Source organism: Pelodiscus sinensis, chromosome 1, assembly GCF_049634645.1.
Source record: "Pelodiscus sinensis isolate JC-2024 chromosome 1, ASM4963464v1, whole genome shotgun sequence".
Classification (NCBI taxonomy): domain Eukaryota; kingdom Metazoa; phylum Chordata; order Testudines; family Trionychidae; genus Pelodiscus; species Pelodiscus sinensis.
The window spans coordinates 55,379,717-55,398,326 of NC_134711.1; the positions used below are offsets into that span (position 1 = coordinate 55,379,717).

The window sequence follows — 18,610 nt, forward strand, 5'->3', positions numbered from 1 at the left end:
TTTCATCTGGCCTTCAGATATGAAAGGCAGAGTGATTTAACACCTATTTAGATTTGTCATCCATGTGACGAAATGAAAAGTATGCCGTTTGCAATAAACTTTGCATAAAATAGTTAATTTGCATTTAATTTTAATGGTTCAAAGAATGTCAGGCAAAATGGTTGGCCCTCACGCATGTTCACTTTATCAAATCTGGCCCTCTTTGAAAAAAGTTTGGACACCCCTGTTGTAGGTGATCTGGAGGTGTGAACACCAAGAGAGGAAAAGCTGCTTTTGTAGTTAGCGAGCCATTCACAGTCTTTGTTTAATCCTGAGTTGATGGTGTCAAACTTGAAGATGAACTGTAGCTCAGCGGTTTCTCTTTGAAGTCTGATCTTGAAGTTTTTTTGCTGCAGGATGGCTACCTTTAGATCTGCAATTGTGTGTCCAGGGAGATTGAAGTGTTCTCCTACAGGTTTTTGTATATTGCCATTCCTAATATCTGATTTGTGTCCTTTTATTCTTTTATGTAGGGACTGTCCAATTTGGCCGATGTATATAGCAGAGGAGCATTGTTGGCACATGATGGCGCATATTACGTTGGTAGATGTGCAGGAGAATGAACCAGTGAGGGTGTGGCTGATCTGGTTAGGTCCTGTGATGGTGTTGCTGGTGTATATATGTGGGCAGAGTTGGCACCAAGGTTTGTTGCATAGATTGGTTCCTGAGTTAGAGTTACTGTGGTGCGGCGTATAGTTGCTGGTGAGAATATTCTTCAAGTTGGCGGGTTTTCTGTGGGCAAGGACTGGCCTGCCTCCCAAGGCCTGTGAAAGTGAGGGATCATTGTCCAGGATGGGTTGTAGATCATAGATGATGCGCTGGAGGGGTTTTAGCTGAGGACTGTAGGTGATGGCCAGTGGTGTTCTGTTGGTTTCTTTCTTGGGCTTGTCCCGTAGCAGAAGGCTTCTAGGTACATATCTGGCTCTGTTAATCTGTCTTCTCACTTCCTTGTGTGTGTATCGTAGTTTCCAGAATGCTTGTTGAAGATCTTGTAGGTGTAGGTCTCTGTCTGAGGGGTTGGAGCATAAGCAGTTGTACCTCAGTGCTTAACTGTAGACAATGGATCGTGTGGTGTGTCTGGAGTGGAAGCTGGAGGCATGCAGGTAAGCATAGCACTCGGTAGGCTTTCGATAGGGTGTTTTACAAAGGAAATATCACATGTACCACAGATTGAGGTGGAAATATTGAGACCCTTGTTCAAGTTTTGGTGGTACAACACTGGGAAACCACCTGTTCGAGTGTGTCTGAGTAAAACCAGAGCGTGTCTCAGGATTTTGGCACTGATTAGTGGAGTTATGCAGAGATGGCTCGCTTTCTCACTCAAATACAAGTTGGGTAGTATTGTTGACATCAATATGGAGCCCTACATTTGAACTAGAGCATTGATGGGCAGCCTAGGCTAGTGAGTGGGCCGCATGAGTGTCCTTCTTTTATCTCAGTGGAACACAAGATTGTTTTAATAAAGATAGAAAAAATTGGGTAGTTTTGCTAATTGCACTTGGGTACCTAGAAACTGTGGCTACATACTGACTGAACAGTAGCAGTGCTTTGATTGGATGCTGAGGGAACACATAGCTCTCAGTCTTTGTGTGCGCCGTCAGCATGTATCTCACTTTGTATGCCCTTACTTTACGTACATGTCGCTTTAGTTACACTGGTAGGAAAAGAACTATGTAGACAGAAACCAGCAGAATCTGGACAACCCTGTGTGTGTGCAACAGTAAACAAAATGTCTCATGGGCCGCACATAGAACCCCTATGGGCCGCCTGCAGAGTGTCTACCACAGGACTAGAGGCTAGCACTCTGGGCTTAGACAGTGTAAAGAAGCCATTGTATGGGGCAAGATCTACCGGAGTTTCCCAACCTATGGGTCAGGACCCAAATATGGGTCGCCATTACATTTCAAAAGGATTGCCAAGTGTCTCCCCAGGTGGCTCTGCCCTCTCCCCCATTTTTGAATTGCCCTGGATCACCAAGTCTTCCTGAATTGTTAAAATGGGTCCCCATCTGGAAAAGGTTGGGAACCGCTGAATTCTAGACTGAAGAGTTTGATAAGCTAGGAGGAGCTGAAAATATGCAGAGAGGTTGAAGAGGATGCTTCAGTAGAAAGATATGAAAAAAAATCAAAACTTCTTCTAGCCTCCAACAATACTTCAATGCTGATCACACCCTTCTGTTCAATTGTTATCAAACAAATGGATGTTTTCTTGTTTCTAAGAGTGTTTGTGGAACTCAAAAGTTCTGCACATGCTATTGTGAATAAAGAGCAGTGGCAGAAGTGCTGTTGCAGCCCTTTTTGATTCACACAGATGACTCAAATATTTACAAATAGTGAATGAATTCATGAAAGGGGCAACTTGCTCGTGGAAAATTCATAGGCAAAGAATGACTCTTTCCACTTATAACAGTTACATCATCTAGTCAGGGAACAGAAACAATATCACATGACTTAAGGGGTACCACAGTGTGCATAGTGAGTACAAATAGTTCTAATGAGCCAATTACAATCATGTTTGTAATACTGTACAAAGTAAAAATCACTTGCTATGTCTGTGGATAATTCAACAGAAAGAAGGCTATAGTCATAGCATAAATTATTTACAAGAAATATGAATTGCTCTAGGTTTGCTTGGAAGAGAGAGATAATGACATTTAACCAAGCAAGATCAAGACAATTAGAGTGCTGTAACATTGCTAGAGGTTTTTTAGTTTGTTAATGGGCTAGGACTACAATTATGATCTGTTTCTTTGTTTTCATCTCTTTCTGTGTGTCTTTTTTAAGTAGAATAATTGGCAGAATTCTGGAAGGTGTGAATGAGTAAGGCTCAAAAAGCCTAAGTGAGGGTCTGATTCCCCAAGCCTTACTCATATGAGTAGTCCCATTGGTTTGTTCTTGTGAATAAGAGCAACTTATCAGGTTTGCAGAACCGGTCCTTTAAAGAAGATACTCTCTTCATTTAGTCTTTCATCTTAATACTGTACAATAATATTCTGTGCATTGTACTAAGAGGCAGTTAATATGAATAAAATCCCTGTCCCTGTACCCCCTGAAGAACTCCAGTCTTAAAAAAGATAAATAGGAAGCCACACGTATGGGCCTTTTGATATATAAAAAGAGAGGCTGAGCATTAAACAAAGTCTCTATTTGGAAAGAAGTAATACGTTGTTTGTTTTACTCTTATTTAAAATATAGCCTGATAAGGGAGTCGGAGCTTTCTTAATTTTTTAATCCCTTAATACTACTAAAGTGATAAGGGAAATGTTTCAGAGATAGTGTGACCTAATCAAATAGAACACCAGAGGTTATATTACTCTTATTAGGTTTTGAAAAAAGAGAAAGTTTATTCACCCAGCTACTGTACAAAGCTTTAAGTAAAAAATCTGGTTGCTATGCATATGTTAGATGGTAGGGGGAAAAAACCAGAAGGATCTCTTAAAAATTACCAAAAAACATGAAAATACTGTCAAGTTAGAGGGGGAAAAAGTGTGTAGTTTTCTTAACTTTGGGACAAAACCTGTAAACATTTTTAGTTACACACACACACAAAAGGGGACTCAGATTCATAAGATTTGGCAGATCAAATCATGAGCTGTAGATTTCCATATTTAAGATATTTCTTAAATTCCTTTTCTGGGATCTTAAATAAGTAATATGCAAAAAAGGTAAATGAGAAATATTTTCTATCAAAATATTCCAAGAAATGTAGTACAGAATTCAAATATCTGCCTCCCTATAGATGTGATAATTTAAGAAAGATGGGGAAAATTTATAAATATGTTTCAAACTAGAATTTTTAGTTAGATACCTCATAGGCATCAAACTCTAACCAAACAGTCATTTGCAATTACAATTTAGCTGATCATTTCAGTTTTCATTAAAAGCTAGTTTTACAGCTGCTTGCAGGGTTGGCATTGGTGATGCACACTTAGGTATGTCTAAACTGGCAACTTTCTGTGCAGTAAATCTGCTTTTTGCACTTCATCTGCAGAGCTGTACACGCTGCCAAGTAACTCTGTGCATAGTAACTGCGTAATTGCAGCACAGTAAAAAAAACACAACCTAACGAGAAATGTACTGCTTTCTGCACAGGGTTGCAGTGCCAGTGTAGACACTGTGGTCTATTACAGCATTGCAGTTGGCCTCCAGAGATATTCCCGTAATGCTTGTTCTCACTCTGTTGTTCACCTGAGGGCAGGACAGTAGGATTCAAACCGATGACAAAATCAGCTTCACCCTTAAAATTCCTTGGGAATTTTGTAAGTCTCCTTTTGGTATGTTCGGCAATGTGTGCAGTGGTCTCAGAACATCTTTACAGGTGACCATGGCTGCTTCACACTCCTGGCCATCCCCTGCTTGGAGCCATGCTGAGATGCTGGACCTCATCAGCATTTGGGGAGAGAAGGCAGTCTAGTCCCAGCTGTGCTCCACCCATAGGAGCAAACAAGAATTATGATATCTAAGGACAGATGTCACGCTTCATGATAGAAAGGAGCTGTGAAACACCTACAACAAGGTGCAGAAGGCAAACCACCGCTCAGGTGCTGTGTTCACGGCCCACCGGTTCTACAAAGAGCTGAATGTGATACTTGCTTGTGACCACTGCGAAAACCACTGTGGGATACTTCTGTGGCTCAGGGGCCAGTGGTGGATGAGGATGTAAAGGGGGAGGGGAGAACCAGAGACAGAGGCTAGAGAGAGAGGCAGAGCGCAGGGGTTCCTTTGGGATGCTAGGTTGAGAAGTGGGGATGGGAGTCTGTGAGGGGGTAGGAGAGGGGCTGAGGACACACATGGAGGATGGAAAAAAGGCCGGGGAGCCATGCAATGAGGGGGGTCTCCAGGCGCCACCATGCAGAAGCAGGCATGGCTTCCCCTCATCCCCCCGGCTAGCCCGTCCCCACTTGGTCTTGTTTGCAGCCTCTCGGAATGCTGCTGGGCCTCCCCTCTGTGATGCCTCAGGGTTTGCCAGACTGTAGCGGTGGTTTCCACCTGGGGGGCTCAGAATTGGTGCGGTCACTTGGGGTGGGAATTGAGGCAGACTCTGACTGGGTCTTGCACCAGCTGAAGCAGCCCCTTGGGCTGGGAGGCTGAGAGCCCCCTCCTGGGAGGAGCACGGCCTTACGGCCCCCATCCCCAAGCAGTGAGCCAAAGCTCAGCCCATCACATGCACAGTGATGGTGGTAGCCGCCAGAAGGGGACATGATGCAGTGGTTGCTTCCCCCGAGCAGGGGGCCACCAGGGCTGACCTGGCACCAGCCATCGCCTCCTCTTAGCCACCAGGCCCCACACCACTTCCCTTGTGGGCCTGATCCCATGCAGTGTCTCAGGCCCTCTGGCTGCCGGGAAGACCCCCAATGTCTCCAGGTCCAGCTACCCTGGAGCCTCTACCTGGAGTTTCCCCTCCAAGCGATGGTGGCAGCGCTACTGCAGCCCCATTTCTTTGTGGCAAGCTGATCTGGAGTGGCACCCAAGCCCTGAATGGAGTCACTCTCTGTCCTGGACACTGTTTGGAGACAGGCAAAGCTGCCTGGCTGCCTGGCCTGGGAAGATTCTGCCTCCAAAGAGCACTGCATGCTCAGCTCTGGCCATAGCCTTTAGGGAGGCAGAATCTGCCCAGGCCAGGCTGCCAGGAGGCTTTACCATCCCTGAATAGTTTCTGAGGCAGGGAGGCCATGTGAGGGTGGAGCCTGCAGGATGCAGAGTGATGCAATGACATCACTCTGTTGTCCCACAGGAAATACTCTTTTTTATAGAGAGAGATGTTTACAGGGTCAGGTCCCATGAGCGTTATTCATAGCATTCTTTCCCAGGCTTTATTTTCCAAAGCATAAGCTATGCCAGATATAGGCATGGTCAAGAGTATCTTTGTTAATCTTGCAGTGTATGTGCAGTGTGCCCAGCCATTTAATAGTATCGTTAACAGCGACGTGAACAGTCCGTAGCCAACCATGAGCGGAGAAAGAGCTTAATTAAATATTTTGGGAGTATATGTTCCTCTTATTTTTAAAATAAGACCAAATTCATGTTGCAGCATGTACATTTCAACATATACAGTACACTGAAATAAACTCTGATCATCCTTCTTAGATGGATTTTCTTTTGGATTTCTTGCACAAAAAAGTAGATTCCCAAACAAAGATCTTGTTGTTTTTGTGCAGAAGGAGCCTGCAGAATTCTTTACCATCCTGCATCCCCTCCACTTTCTCCTTCTTTGTTCTGCCACTTCAGACGACCTCCCCCAATAGCCCTCCTGACCTGAACATGATTCCCTGTCGAGCTGGTCAGTGCTATGTGAAATACCAACCAGAAGAAAATTAGTCAAGAGTGACACAAGGTGCACTCGGTATTGAGATGCGCATAGCACATGCCAGCCTGTGGGGAAAGATAGAGCTAAGTCCTGAAATCAAACCTACTTCTGACCCTCAAAGGCAACTTAAAATTTCTAATACTGTACAAAGTCACCAGGTGCACACAGTCTGTTGGGCAAGTAACTGGAGGGAGAGGCAAAGTGATCACTAGAAGCTTACTAATGTGAATTCAGCACAAATGCATCTCCTCTGTAATAAGTCTGACAAAGCAATGATGCTATATTCTGTATGTAAGGAAAACTCCCAGGAGATAGTTTTGCCTACATAAGGAATCTGGGATCAGGCCATAAGTTACATGACCATAAATAAAAATCTAGGTATAATTAAAAAGCATTGATAAAAGAGCCTCCATTTTTAACTGTCATGGTGTTAGCCTATTTATGTTAACAAAAAGGCATTATATCTATTTGGCATTACAAAAGTATCTTGTGTAAGGGAGCAAAGTTTATTTTGAGTGTGATTGAAATATGTCAGATTTTAAGTAACAATTCTGCATCTTTTCTCATTATCCATGAATGTATCAGTACAATTTCCAATTCTTACTGAACATCTGTGTTTCTTTTCTTAAACACAGTAATAAAAAATGTGCCAATACTTTCTTAAATGTAGCATATTTCATAGCTACAGCCAGTAGCATGTATCAGTGTATTCTATTAGCTTTCACAAGGGATAGTATAAGAAAAGTCACATTCAACAAGATCCTCACATAAGATTGAATCACCAAGGCTATTAGAATAGTGATAGAAATGTAGCCGTGTTAGTCTGGGGTAGCTGAAGCAAAATGCAGGACAATGTAGCACTTTAAAGACTAACAAGATGGTTTATTAGATGATGAGCTTTCGTGGGCCAGACCCACTTTCTCAGATCAAATAGTGGAAGACTTCCACTATTTGATCTGAGGAAGTGGGTCTGGCCCACGAAAGCTCATCATCTAATAAACCAAGGCTATTAGGATGTAATACTAAGTAATGTGGAAATCAATGGGTCATATTTGTATTCTTATTTCTAAGCATAAACCTTTGCTTTTCAATTGTGTGTGGTTTTAGGTTTGGTTTCTCTCTTCCTCTTTCTTCCAAAACTATCCAATTAGCCTGTCATAAGATGGGATTTTCAGGTCTCTCCTCCACGTCGGTCTTCTCTCCTGAGCCTCCGGTCTCTCTCTCTCCTCCTCCTACTGCCTCCTCTGCCTCCTGCCTCTCTCTCTGTCTCTCTCTTTCTCCCTCCTGCCTCTCACTCGGGGGACCGCAGAGCCCAAATGGCCGTTTGGGCTCCGCATTCCCTGTGCTGCATGGGGAGCATGGAGCCCAAACGGTTGCTTGCTCCCACGCGGCAGCCTGGCTGAGCAGCACAGAAGTCAGCCGAGAGCCACGGCAGGAGGCGAAGGGGGGCAGGGCGGTGATGTTCACAGCCTGGGGGCGGGGCCTGGAACCGCTGTCATGCCACACGTCACCGCCCTGCCCCCCTTCGCCTCCCGCCATGGCGCTCGGCTGACTTCTGCGCTGCTCAGCCAGGCGGTCGCAGGGAGTGAGCGGCCGTTTGGGCACAACACTCCCCATGTAGCATGGGCCGCCCAGAGAGAACAGCCAGCATTTCAGGCAACAGCGCCCCCCAGAGGGAACAGCCAGCATTTCGGCGTTACAGACTCTCAGACACTGGGCTACTATATATATGATACTCACCAAGTGTGCAGAACTTTTGTTTTTTATTCAGGGCTTGATTGCTCCTGGCAGGTGCAGCCCTTTGTTAGGAACACTGAAGGCATTCTGCCTGAAAGACCCCTCGTACATATGTACATTAAAGAGTAGCTTGCCACCTACTGTGCAGCAGGTCAATTCTGCTGGCTAGCATGTAGTGGACGCATGTCTCCACCTACTCTATGTCCCTTTGCAGTGGTTCCCAAACTTTTCGGCATCATGCCCCCCTACTTGATTTTTGAAAAACCCTCACACACACCCTGCCAAAAAAAAAAAAAAAGCAAAACTTGTTGAGGAAAAAAAAAGGAACTGAGCGGGGCAGCAAAACTTGATGGGGGGGAGGAGGCTGGGTCGCCTCGTGCCCTCCCCCCCCTCGGAATTTCTTCACACCCCTTCAGGGGGGCACGCCCCCCAATTTGGGAACCCATTCTTTAGAGGCACTAGCATTTCCTGGAATGGTAATTAAGGAGTTGGTTAGTGCATTCCTCTGACTTCTGCCCAAGCTCCTCCCCTTTCCCCATCTGTGCACTGGGGCAGTGGTTCTCAACTGGGGTACTCAGAGGTTTTCCAGGAGGTATATCAGCTCATCTAGATATTTGCCTAGTTTTACAACAGGGTACATTTAAAAAAAGGCACTAGCTAGTCAGTACTAACTAAAATTTCAAGCAATGACTTGTTTATACTGTAATATATTCTATGTATTCTGAAATGTAAATAAATTATTTATATCCCAATTGATTTATAATTACATGGTAAAAATGAGAACAGGATTTGACCAAGGCAAAATCTTCCAGTAGTATGAAAAGAGATAAGGGACCAAGAAACCAAAGGCAGTGCAGAAAGGAGGGTACCAATCAAGTACCATTCCACAGCTTTGCAACACCTCACGCCCCCCAACCTCCTTTTGGGTCAGGATCCCCATGGTTACAACATGATGACATTTTAGAGGTAAACATTTGAAATTGTGAAACTGGCAAATTTTGGAATACAACCATGAAATCAACCAGAATGAACCATGAATTTGGCAAGGCCCTACTTATGTGGTTTTCCCTGGGGTTTGAACACATTTTTATTCAGTCATGCTCTTTTGTTTGCAAACTCCCTGCTTTTAAAAGAAGTAAGCAAAATATTTCTTAGATTAATTTATTGGGCCCTATTTTGCTATCAATTTAATCAAAACTCTCTCTTGAAATCAGTCTGTAACCACGTTAAAATGAACTTATTAAATTTTTTTGGAATTAAGAGAGATGTTCTCCTTTAATTACAAGTTGTTGAGCTTGATGATGCAGAAATTACCAGGTGAAATTCTGTTGTGGTACACAGGAAATCAGACTGGGTGATCATAATGATCTCATCTGTCATTAAAAATGTATGAACTAGTCATGCCCTTCAGCTAGGTGACTTTTCTCCTGTTCCCCCCAAAATGCAATAGTTTGCATTGAACTTGCTGTGGTGTTCTGCACGAAAACATTTAATGGTGTGACATGGCTGATATCAGGAATTTCAGCTTGTCTTAGAATCATAGAAGATTAGGATTGAAAGAGATCTCAGGGGATCATCTATTCCAGCCCTCTGCTCAAAGCAGAACCAACCCCAACTAAATCATTCCAGACAGGGTTTTGTCAAGCCAGGCCTTAAAAACCTCTAAGGATGGAGATTCTTCCACCTCCTTAAGCAACCCATTCCAGTGCTTCACGACCCTCTTAGTGAAATAGTTTTTCCTACTATCCAAAATACACCTCCCACTCTGCAACTTGAAACCATTGCTTCTTGTTCTGTCATCTGAAAATAGCCTGGCTCTATCCCCTTTGGAACTCCCCTTTTGGGTAGTTGAAGGCTGCTATCAAATTTCTCTCATTCTTCTCTTTATAAAGACTAAATAAACCCAGTTCCTTCAAGCCTCTCCTCATAATTCATGTGCCCCAGTTCCCTTAATAATTTTTGTTACCATCTGCTGGACTCTCTCTAATATGTCCACATCCTTTCTGTAATAGGAGACCCAAAACTGGACATAGTATTCCAGATGTGATCTCACCAGTGCCAAATAGGGGGGAAATAAACACTTTGATCAGCTGGCAATACATCTACTAATGCAGCCCAGTCTGTTGTTAGTCTTCTTGGCTACAAGGGCACATTGTTGATTTATATCCAACTTCTCATCTACTGTAATCCCCAGGTCCTTTTCTGCCGTACTGCTGCCTAGCCAGTTGGTCCCCAGCCTGCAGCAGTGCTTCGGATTCTTCCATCCCAAGTGCAGGACTCTGCACTTATCCTTGTCTCAGCTCATCAGATTTCTTTTGGAAAAATCATGGTACATGGTTCATCCTCCAATTTGCCTAGGTCACTCTGGACTCCTATCCCTGCCCTCCAATGTATCTACCTCTCCTCTAGTTTAGTGTCATCCATGAACTTGTTGAGGGTGCAATCCATCCCCTCATCTATGCCATTAATTAAGATGTTAAACAAAACCAGGTGCAGGACCGATCACTAGGGCAGTCGTTTGATACCAGCTGTCAACTAGATATTGAGACATTGATCGCTACCAGTTGAGCCTGACAATCGAGCCAGCTTTCTGTCCTCCTTATAGTCCATTCATCCAAGCCATGTCTCTTTAACTTGCTGTTAAGAATAGTGTGGGAGATTGTATCAAGAGCTTTATTAAAGCCAAGGTCGAACATCTACTGCCTTCCCCATACCCACAGAGCCAGTTATCTCATCATGGAAGGCAATCAGGTTGGTCACGTATGACTTGCCTTTGGTGAATCCATGGTGATTGTTCCTGATCACCTTCCTCTCCTCCAAGTGTTTCAAAATGAATTCCTTCAGGACCTGCACCATGATTTTTCCAGAGATTAAATGGAGTCTGACTAGTCTGTAGTTCTCCGGATTCTCCTTCTTCCCTTTTTTAAAGATGGGCACTACATTTGCCTTTTTCAGATCATATTTCAAAGATAATGGTCAATGGCTCTGCAGTCACATCAGCCAACTCTCTCAGCACCGTCGGCTGCATTCGATCAGATCCTATGGACTTCTGCATGTCCAGCTTTTCTAAATAGCCCTTCACCTATTCTTTCACAACTGAGGGCTGCTAACCTCCTTCACATACTGTGCTGCCCAGTGTGGCAGTCTGGGAGTTGATCCTGTCTGTCACGTCTTCTACTACCTTAAGTTTTATCACTATTGCTTTAGCTGAAACTTGTGTAATAAGATGTGTAAATAAAACTGTGATGAAATAGAAGACCTTATGTGGATTTAAAAATAGTTCTGTGAACCAAGAGCTGGAAGGTGTGACTTTTAACAACCTTCCCAGCTCCACAATTGTTAATGAATGGATTATAATAGAAGCAGAAATAACTTTGGAAGGAAAAGCATTTTTGTTTTCTTGAGGGCATAGTTATTTGAACATTTCACTAACACTTGATGAAAAGATCAAAACCAACACATTTCAGATTGTGGGCGGTAATGGTATAAAAGTAACAGTATGTCTCTTCAGTCACAGTAAAATTGAATTGAGAGCAAAGCTGGTTTGTCTCATTTTTGTATTTTGATGTCCTAACACTCCTCTGTGATTTCACTGGATCCATCATAACTTTGCAACCTGGAGAATTTTCTATCCTGCCCACCATTTTTGGCTTTCTTATAGATGAGCGACATACTGGGTCAAAGGCCAGATTATTTTCCACCATCAAGAGTCAGCTAGGGTTGTCAGCTTTCTAACAGCACAAAACCATGCGCTCTGCCATGCCTCCTCTCTGAGGCCCTGCCCTTTGCTCACTCCATCTTCTCTCCCTCTGTCTCTTGTTCTTCCCCACCCGAACTGTCACTGGCCTGAAGTGGAGGTTGGGTTGCAGGAGAGGGTATGGGATCTGGGTGGGCAGGGGGCTGGAGTGTGTGAGGGGGGTGATGTCCGTGGCCAGGTATGCAGGCTCTGGGGTGGGGGTAGGGATTAGTGGGGTGCGATGCAGAAGGGTGCTCTGGCAGAGTGTTGGGATGTGGGAAGGTGTTAGAGGTAAGGAGTCCCAGAAGCACTTACTGCAGCCCCCAGGAAGTGGCTGCCAGCTCCCTGCGGCCCCTAGTGCTTGGTTGGCCAGGGAATCTCTTTGCATTTACAAGCACTGACCCCACAGCTTCCATTGGTTGTGGTTCCCAGCCAATCGGAGCGATGGAGCTGGCACTTGGGGTGCTTCCCAGTCCTTGGCCACTCCCAGTACGTGATGCCACAGGGACCTGGCAGCCACTTCCGGGAGCTGCGCGGAGCCAGGGCAGGTAGGGAGCCTGGCTTAGGCCCAGCCCCTTACTGGAAAACCAGACTCCTGGCAACCCAAGTATCAACATGTGATTGTAATTAGGGATATAAATGGTTAACCTCACCTTAATGGGTGAGGTTTACCAGTTCCAGTTAACCAGAAGGTGCTGGGGCAACTTCCTGCCCACTCTGGGTAGGTGGCTGCTTCAGCCCCTGTCCATTGAGGGCTTGGACCAGACCCGCCCCTTCCCCCCAGGCTAGACACTATCTCCCTAGGAGCGGCTTGCTCCCGGGGAGCTAGCTGCAGAGCCAACCCAGAGCCTCTCCGCCCCCAGCGAGGTGGTTTCACTGACTCAGTAAAGCCTCCTCCTGAAGAGTGGAGCCAACAGTGGCCCCTGCCAGCCCTGCTCCCAGGGAGGCTTCACCGCAGACTCTGCAGTATTATAGCTTATTTAAGCGTTATTCTGCAGAGCCCATAGCGCATGTAACCGCTATGACTTTAGCAATTCCCCGGTTACATTTCTAAACACATGTTCATCCCTTATGATAACTATTTTTATTTCCCCTGAGAAACACTCAAAACAGGAATTTTCCACATGTTCATGTTATAAATATTTTAATCCGCTGCAGACTGACATTTATCTGTCGTCTTTTTATATTATATTGTCTTCTGACGCTCTGCCCACCCAAACCTGTGGAAGGGTAATTGCACATTTGTACTGTACTTCTCATGTGCTTGAAGTGCCTAAAATTGTCTCACTTGTGTTGGCCCTAAAAGACAGAAATCAGACACCTCCTCACTGGGGAATATGAAATGTGCCCATGGTGTTAAGTTTACAAAAGCCTTTTCAGTAGATTTCTGAGCATGTGGTAGAGCAGTAATACTCAGATCTCAGGGGTTCAGGAACCAAATTAGTGATCAACAGTACCCAAAAGAGCCACCGTAGGGTGAATTCATAGTTCTATTTACTCTAGTATTCAAAATTCATACTCAAACAGTATGATGGAAATAGTTTATAAATGACTGATGATGCATTATCATTTTATCATCTACCATTGGTTAATTACATATGAGTAGCACCCTGATTGGGTAATCACTTAGGCTGGTTTATAAGTAAATCACACAGTGTTTTAATATCATGTGCTGCAAAGAGCTAAAGGAGAGACATAAAAGAGCTTCTTGTGAGCCTCAGTCTGAGTATCCCTGCGGTGCAGTTTCATCATCATTGTACACAGTAGTGGGCTAGTGTGTGGCACTCGGATCTCATCTGTGCATTAGTCCTCGAGATCATGCATTGTCCCCAGCAGGAGAACTGGGGATTTAGTCTCTGCCAGTGCTGTTCCATGATGCGTAGTGCACTTTATTGCTCCTCCTATTGCATCAGCCTCAATCCATGGGGTAGGGTGGTGAATCATAATCCCATTTTATCCCACCCTTCCCCAGCCTCAAGGAGCAGGGTGAGGGGAGGGAGAAAGAAGCCGTTCCTGTGCTCCTTCTAGTGTGAGGCTGTTGCAGGCAGTGGGTTCTTGCTAACTCTGTAAATATGCAAGGCCTGCAATGATCCAGCTCTGTATATACTTCTTGGGCTGTGTGCACCCTGTCAGCTGAAGCTCTGAATTAGGAAAATGAATGTTGCCAGCTGGCTGCATTGCAGCTATTTTGCTCTCAACCCTGAGAATACTGTAGTCTTGCTGTTGGTGGAGGTTTTCCATTGGGTAAGTGCTCTCCTCTGTGTCTGCTCACAAATTAGAGTTGTTCACATCCAGCAAATCTAAGAGCGCTGAGATGGGAAGGATCAAACATGAAAGCCTTTCCCCAAAAAGCCGTATGTGATTATATGTCTTGGAATTTACTTTAGTTGCATAACTTTTTGCTCTTTATTTATATTGTGCTGACTTTGCAACTGCATACTTGTCCTTGGGACCGAGATTCATTTGTTGTAATCCTTGCACTCCAGGGCTTTCAGAAGGGTTGGTATCTCTTGCCCACTGCCCACTAGTTTGAGGTGACTGTTATGTTTTTCCTGTATTTAATTCTGTGTGTTAGCGATCTGCAAACTATAAATTGGCAATGTTGGTTCTTAAAGCTTGTAACATTGTTGGCCCTGCCTGTATTTCAGACTTACATCTTTAGCAGAGTATTGACTGATTGCTGAGTCACATATCACCCAAAGTTTACGGGTTTCACTATTGAGACCTTGGGATTTTGTTTAATCACTCTTAGCCCTGTGCTGATTGTTTTTTCACATTTTCCAAATTGGGTTTTGTTATGTTAGTGTTATGTTTCAGTTTACAGGCAGTCCCCGGGTTACATGGATCCGACTTACATCGGATCCCTACTTACAAACAGGGTGAGGCAACCCCGCACTAGCTGCTTCCCCCCCGCAGACCAGGAAGATGCGAAGCTAGCGCCCCCCTCCCCTCCCCCCCCCCCCCCCCCCACAGCAGACCAGGGAGACGTGGAGCAGCTTTTCTCAGCAGACACCTCAGCTTGAGAATAAAGGACTGAGGGAAGTGAGGTGTGGAAGAATAAAACTGAGCTCTGGAGAATTGTTTGGCTAGAGTTTCCCCTACAATATGTACCAGTTCCGACTTACATACAAATTCAACTTAAGAACAAACCTACAGTCCCTATCTTGTACGTAACCCGGGGACTGCCTGTATTCTTGTTCTGTCATACAGTGCACCCTGCCTTCTGGCTCTGAGGCTACGTCTAGACTGCATCCCTCTGTTGGCAGAGGGATGCAAATCAAGCACGTCAAAATGGCTAATGAAGCAGGGATTTAAATATCCCACGCTTCATTAGCGTAAATGTGGCCGCTGCTTTATTTCGAAACAGAGCTTTTTCGGCCTCCCTCCCCCCCCCCCCCCCCCCACTCGGCAGTCTAGATGCGGATCTGTCTAAAATAAACCCTTTTTTGACAGATCCTGTATTCCTCAAAAAATTAGGTTTACAGGATCTGTCAAAAAAGGGTTTATTTTCGACAGATCCATGTCTAGACAGCCATTTTTTCCCCCCGAAAAAGCTCAGTTTCAGAAAAAAAGTGGTGGCCACATTTATGCTTATGAAGTGAGGGATATTTAAATCAGTGCTTCATTAGGATTACAACGTGCCTAATCTACATCTCTCTGTTGACAGAGAGGTGTAGTCTAGACACAGCCTGGGTAAAAGGAAGTTGTTACCCTTACTATGTTCTTGGTTCAACATTAATGGCAGGCTGGGAACACTGATGTATCCTTCCTGTTGTTCCTTCCTTGCCTCCTTCCTCCAAAAGGTAGCTTACATCTTCTATCTTAGAAGCCACAGCTGTTTAGCATAAAGTTATCAAAACATAGCTAGGAACAAACTATAGTCATTGAGTTTCATGAATTGTCAACAGGATTCAAAACTTTTTAGCTGTGCAGAGCCAAAATACAGCTTGGATTTCCAGTATTAAGTTGAATGTCCATTAAATTAGACACTTTGTATTAGCTTTGAAAACTAGGCAAATCTGATAAGGAAGTTGCTGAAGCCTAGTGTCAGTTATTTTTCTCATAATTCCCACATTTTAAGATGATCAAACAATAAGAAATGTATTTTTTAGCTTCTACACATATGCTACTAATCAAATTGCTTGATTAGGTGAAATTCTAGAGTCTTAACAAAGTTTCCCTTTCCTCAGGAACAATTAATGCTACATCTCTTCTGATCGGGGCACTTCTAAAATGTTTTGGTTTATTTGTAACTGGCTATTTAACTATGTTGTGTGTAGCCAGCAGTAATCTTTCTCCTTATTTAAAGGTGGTAGATGGGTGAGGTAATATCTATTATTGGAGCAACTTCTGTTGATTAAAGAGACAAGTCTTTGAGATTTCTGCATATAGATGAATTTAATACAGCTCTCGTTGGTTCCTTATTGGCAACAGCTGACCCAATGGCACATTACATCTATACAGGTTGGACCTCCCTGAACTGGCATCCTCAGGATCTGAGCTGTTCCAGACCAGGGAGTTTGCCGGACCAGGGAAGGCCAGTGCTCCCCTGCTGATTGCCCCACTCCTCTCCTTGGGGCTCCCTACCCTGCTGATGGACTCACTAAATCTGGCCCAGCGTGGTTCCCCACCTTGCTGTCTGCCCGTTGCCCCAGGGTCTCCCGGAGTTTGGGGATCACTCGGCCGCTGCTGGTCCCACTGCCACTGGATGTTCCCCAGGATTCCCGGCTAGGGCCACCCAGGACTGCTGGGCCTGGTGCTGGTGAGGGTTCCCCAGCCAGGGTTGCCCTACTGCTGGGGCCGCTCTGCTGACACTGGGAATTCTGCGGGTTCCCTGGCCGAGACCGCCCACCTCCGCCAGCCCCACTTCATCTGTGGGTTCCCCAGCAGAGGCTGCCCGGTCACCTCAACCCCGCTGCTACTGGGGGTTGCCAGGATTTCTGGCTGTGGCCACCCCGCTGCAGGCAACTTTGCTGTAGCTGGAGGTTCCTTAGGTGGGGTTGGGTGGGTGGGAGTTGCCTGGCCCCACTGACACTGGGGGCTCCCTAGCCACCACCTGGCTCTGATGATGCTGGGGGATCCCAGCCAGGCCGGGGGCTCCCCAGTTGCTGCCTGGCCCAGCTGAGGCCAGGCCTCCCCAGCCCCTGCATTGCTCCTGCTGGACCACAGATGTTGCCAGACCAGAGAGTCCTGGATTTGAGAGGTTGTATTAGAGTTGTAAAGTAAAGCACACAGAAGTTTGAAAGTACCAAAGTTAAGTTAGTCTGTGCTATCTTAATTCAGTCATCTTTGTGTACATACATGCAATCTTTAACTATGTAATCACAGGAGGATAGCTGTATTTGTAAAAACAACACAGTCCTGTGGCACCTTAGGGGCTAACAGATTTATTACGGCATAAGCTTTTGTGGGAAAACCCACTTCATCAGACGAATCAAAGTGGAAGTTACAGAAGCAGGAGTATATATAAAGAAGATGTTGCTTGTGTAGGCTATGTCTACACTACAGAGGTGTGTTTTTTTTTTTTTTTTAATGACGGTTTTTCCAAATAACTTCACATACATCCACACTGAAATCACGTTCTTTTGACAAAAAATCGAAAAAATAGAGGGGTTTTTCTGACATTGGTAAACCTCTTTCTACGAGGAAGAAGTCTTTTTCCGAAAGAACTCTCTTAGAAAAAGGCATGTATGGATGGAAAGAGGGAGTTCTTTCGAAAGAAGAAAGAGGAAAAAGCACAGGTACCCTGGTAGCTACTCCGTCCTCAGTAATCACAGCGTAAATGCGAGATAGCATCCATTCAGTGTGGATGCTATTTTTCAAAAAAGCAGATCACTTTTTCGATGTACTTTGGCAGCGTGGACGCTCTCTTTCGGAAGAAGTTTTTTTTGGAAAAGCTCTTTCAGAAAAGCTTCTTCTGAAAGAAGCCTGCAATCTAGACATAGCTTAATGAAGCTAATCAAGTCAGGATGGAAGATGGTCATTCATAGCAGATGATGTGGAGATGTGACTATTCAGAGGGGGGAAATTGCCTTTGTAATGCGTTAGCCAGTTGCGATACTTATTTAGCCCTAAATTGATAGTGTTGATTTTGCAAATGAATTCCAGTTCACGTTTTTCTTTGTAACAGGTTTTTGAAATTCTTTTGTAAAAGGATATCTACTTTCAAATCCATTACTGAATGTTCTCTACAGGTTTGTGTGTGTTACCATTCCCGATGTCTGATTTGTGTTCATTTCTCCTTTGGTGTAGACTGTGCAGTTTGTCCAGTATACATGGCAGAGGGGCGTTGCTGGCACTTGATGGCATATATTACAGTAGTAGATGTGCAGATGGATGAGTGCCTGATCTTGCGGCTTAAGTCCTGTGATGGTGTCGCTTGTATAGATGAGTGGACAGAGTTGGCAATGAGGTTTGTTGCAAGGATAGGTTACTGGGGAAGTGTTTCTGTAGTGTGGTATGTGGCTGCTGGTAAGTATTTGCTTCAGGTTGGCGATTTTCAACCTTTGACCTCACTCCTGTTCCTATTTATTTAATTTGTTGTGCTCAGTATTTACTTGTGGCCTCAATTCAGTGGCTCATACCCCTTGGTTGAAGGGACAGGATTTTAGCTTTAGGCAGACTTAGGCCCACTGTCTTCTGGTAGCCACAAAAGGAACACACTTTCCAGTCTGCCACAAATGAGGCAGGGCCCAACAGACAGCCTCTTTCACTGCCTAGCCTAGATTCATTGGTGCATCGGGCACACTTCCTTGCTGTGTGGAGCCGCCACTCCAGCTGCTGGAGCTGGAG

The 18,610-nt window shown here is 44.8% G+C and overlaps 1 protein-coding gene across 5 annotated transcripts in view; it reads left to right on the top strand.

The window, feature by feature from the left end:
* Positions 1-18,610, top strand: part of ANO6 (anoctamin 6) — a 187,577-nt gene that overhangs the window by 22,986 nt on the left and 145,981 nt on the right. The window contains exon 1 of one of the 5 annotated variants that reach the window (XM_075930400.1): positions 14,094-14,172. The exons of the other annotated variants lie outside the window; for them this stretch is intronic. Within the exon in view, the coding sequence (XP_075786515.1) occupies positions 14,133-14,172 (40 nt within the window). The 5' untranslated portion in view covers positions 14,094-14,132. Of the gene's footprint in view, positions 1-14,093; positions 14,173-18,610 lie in introns of those variants that run through there. 5 annotated transcript variants of the gene reach the window in all.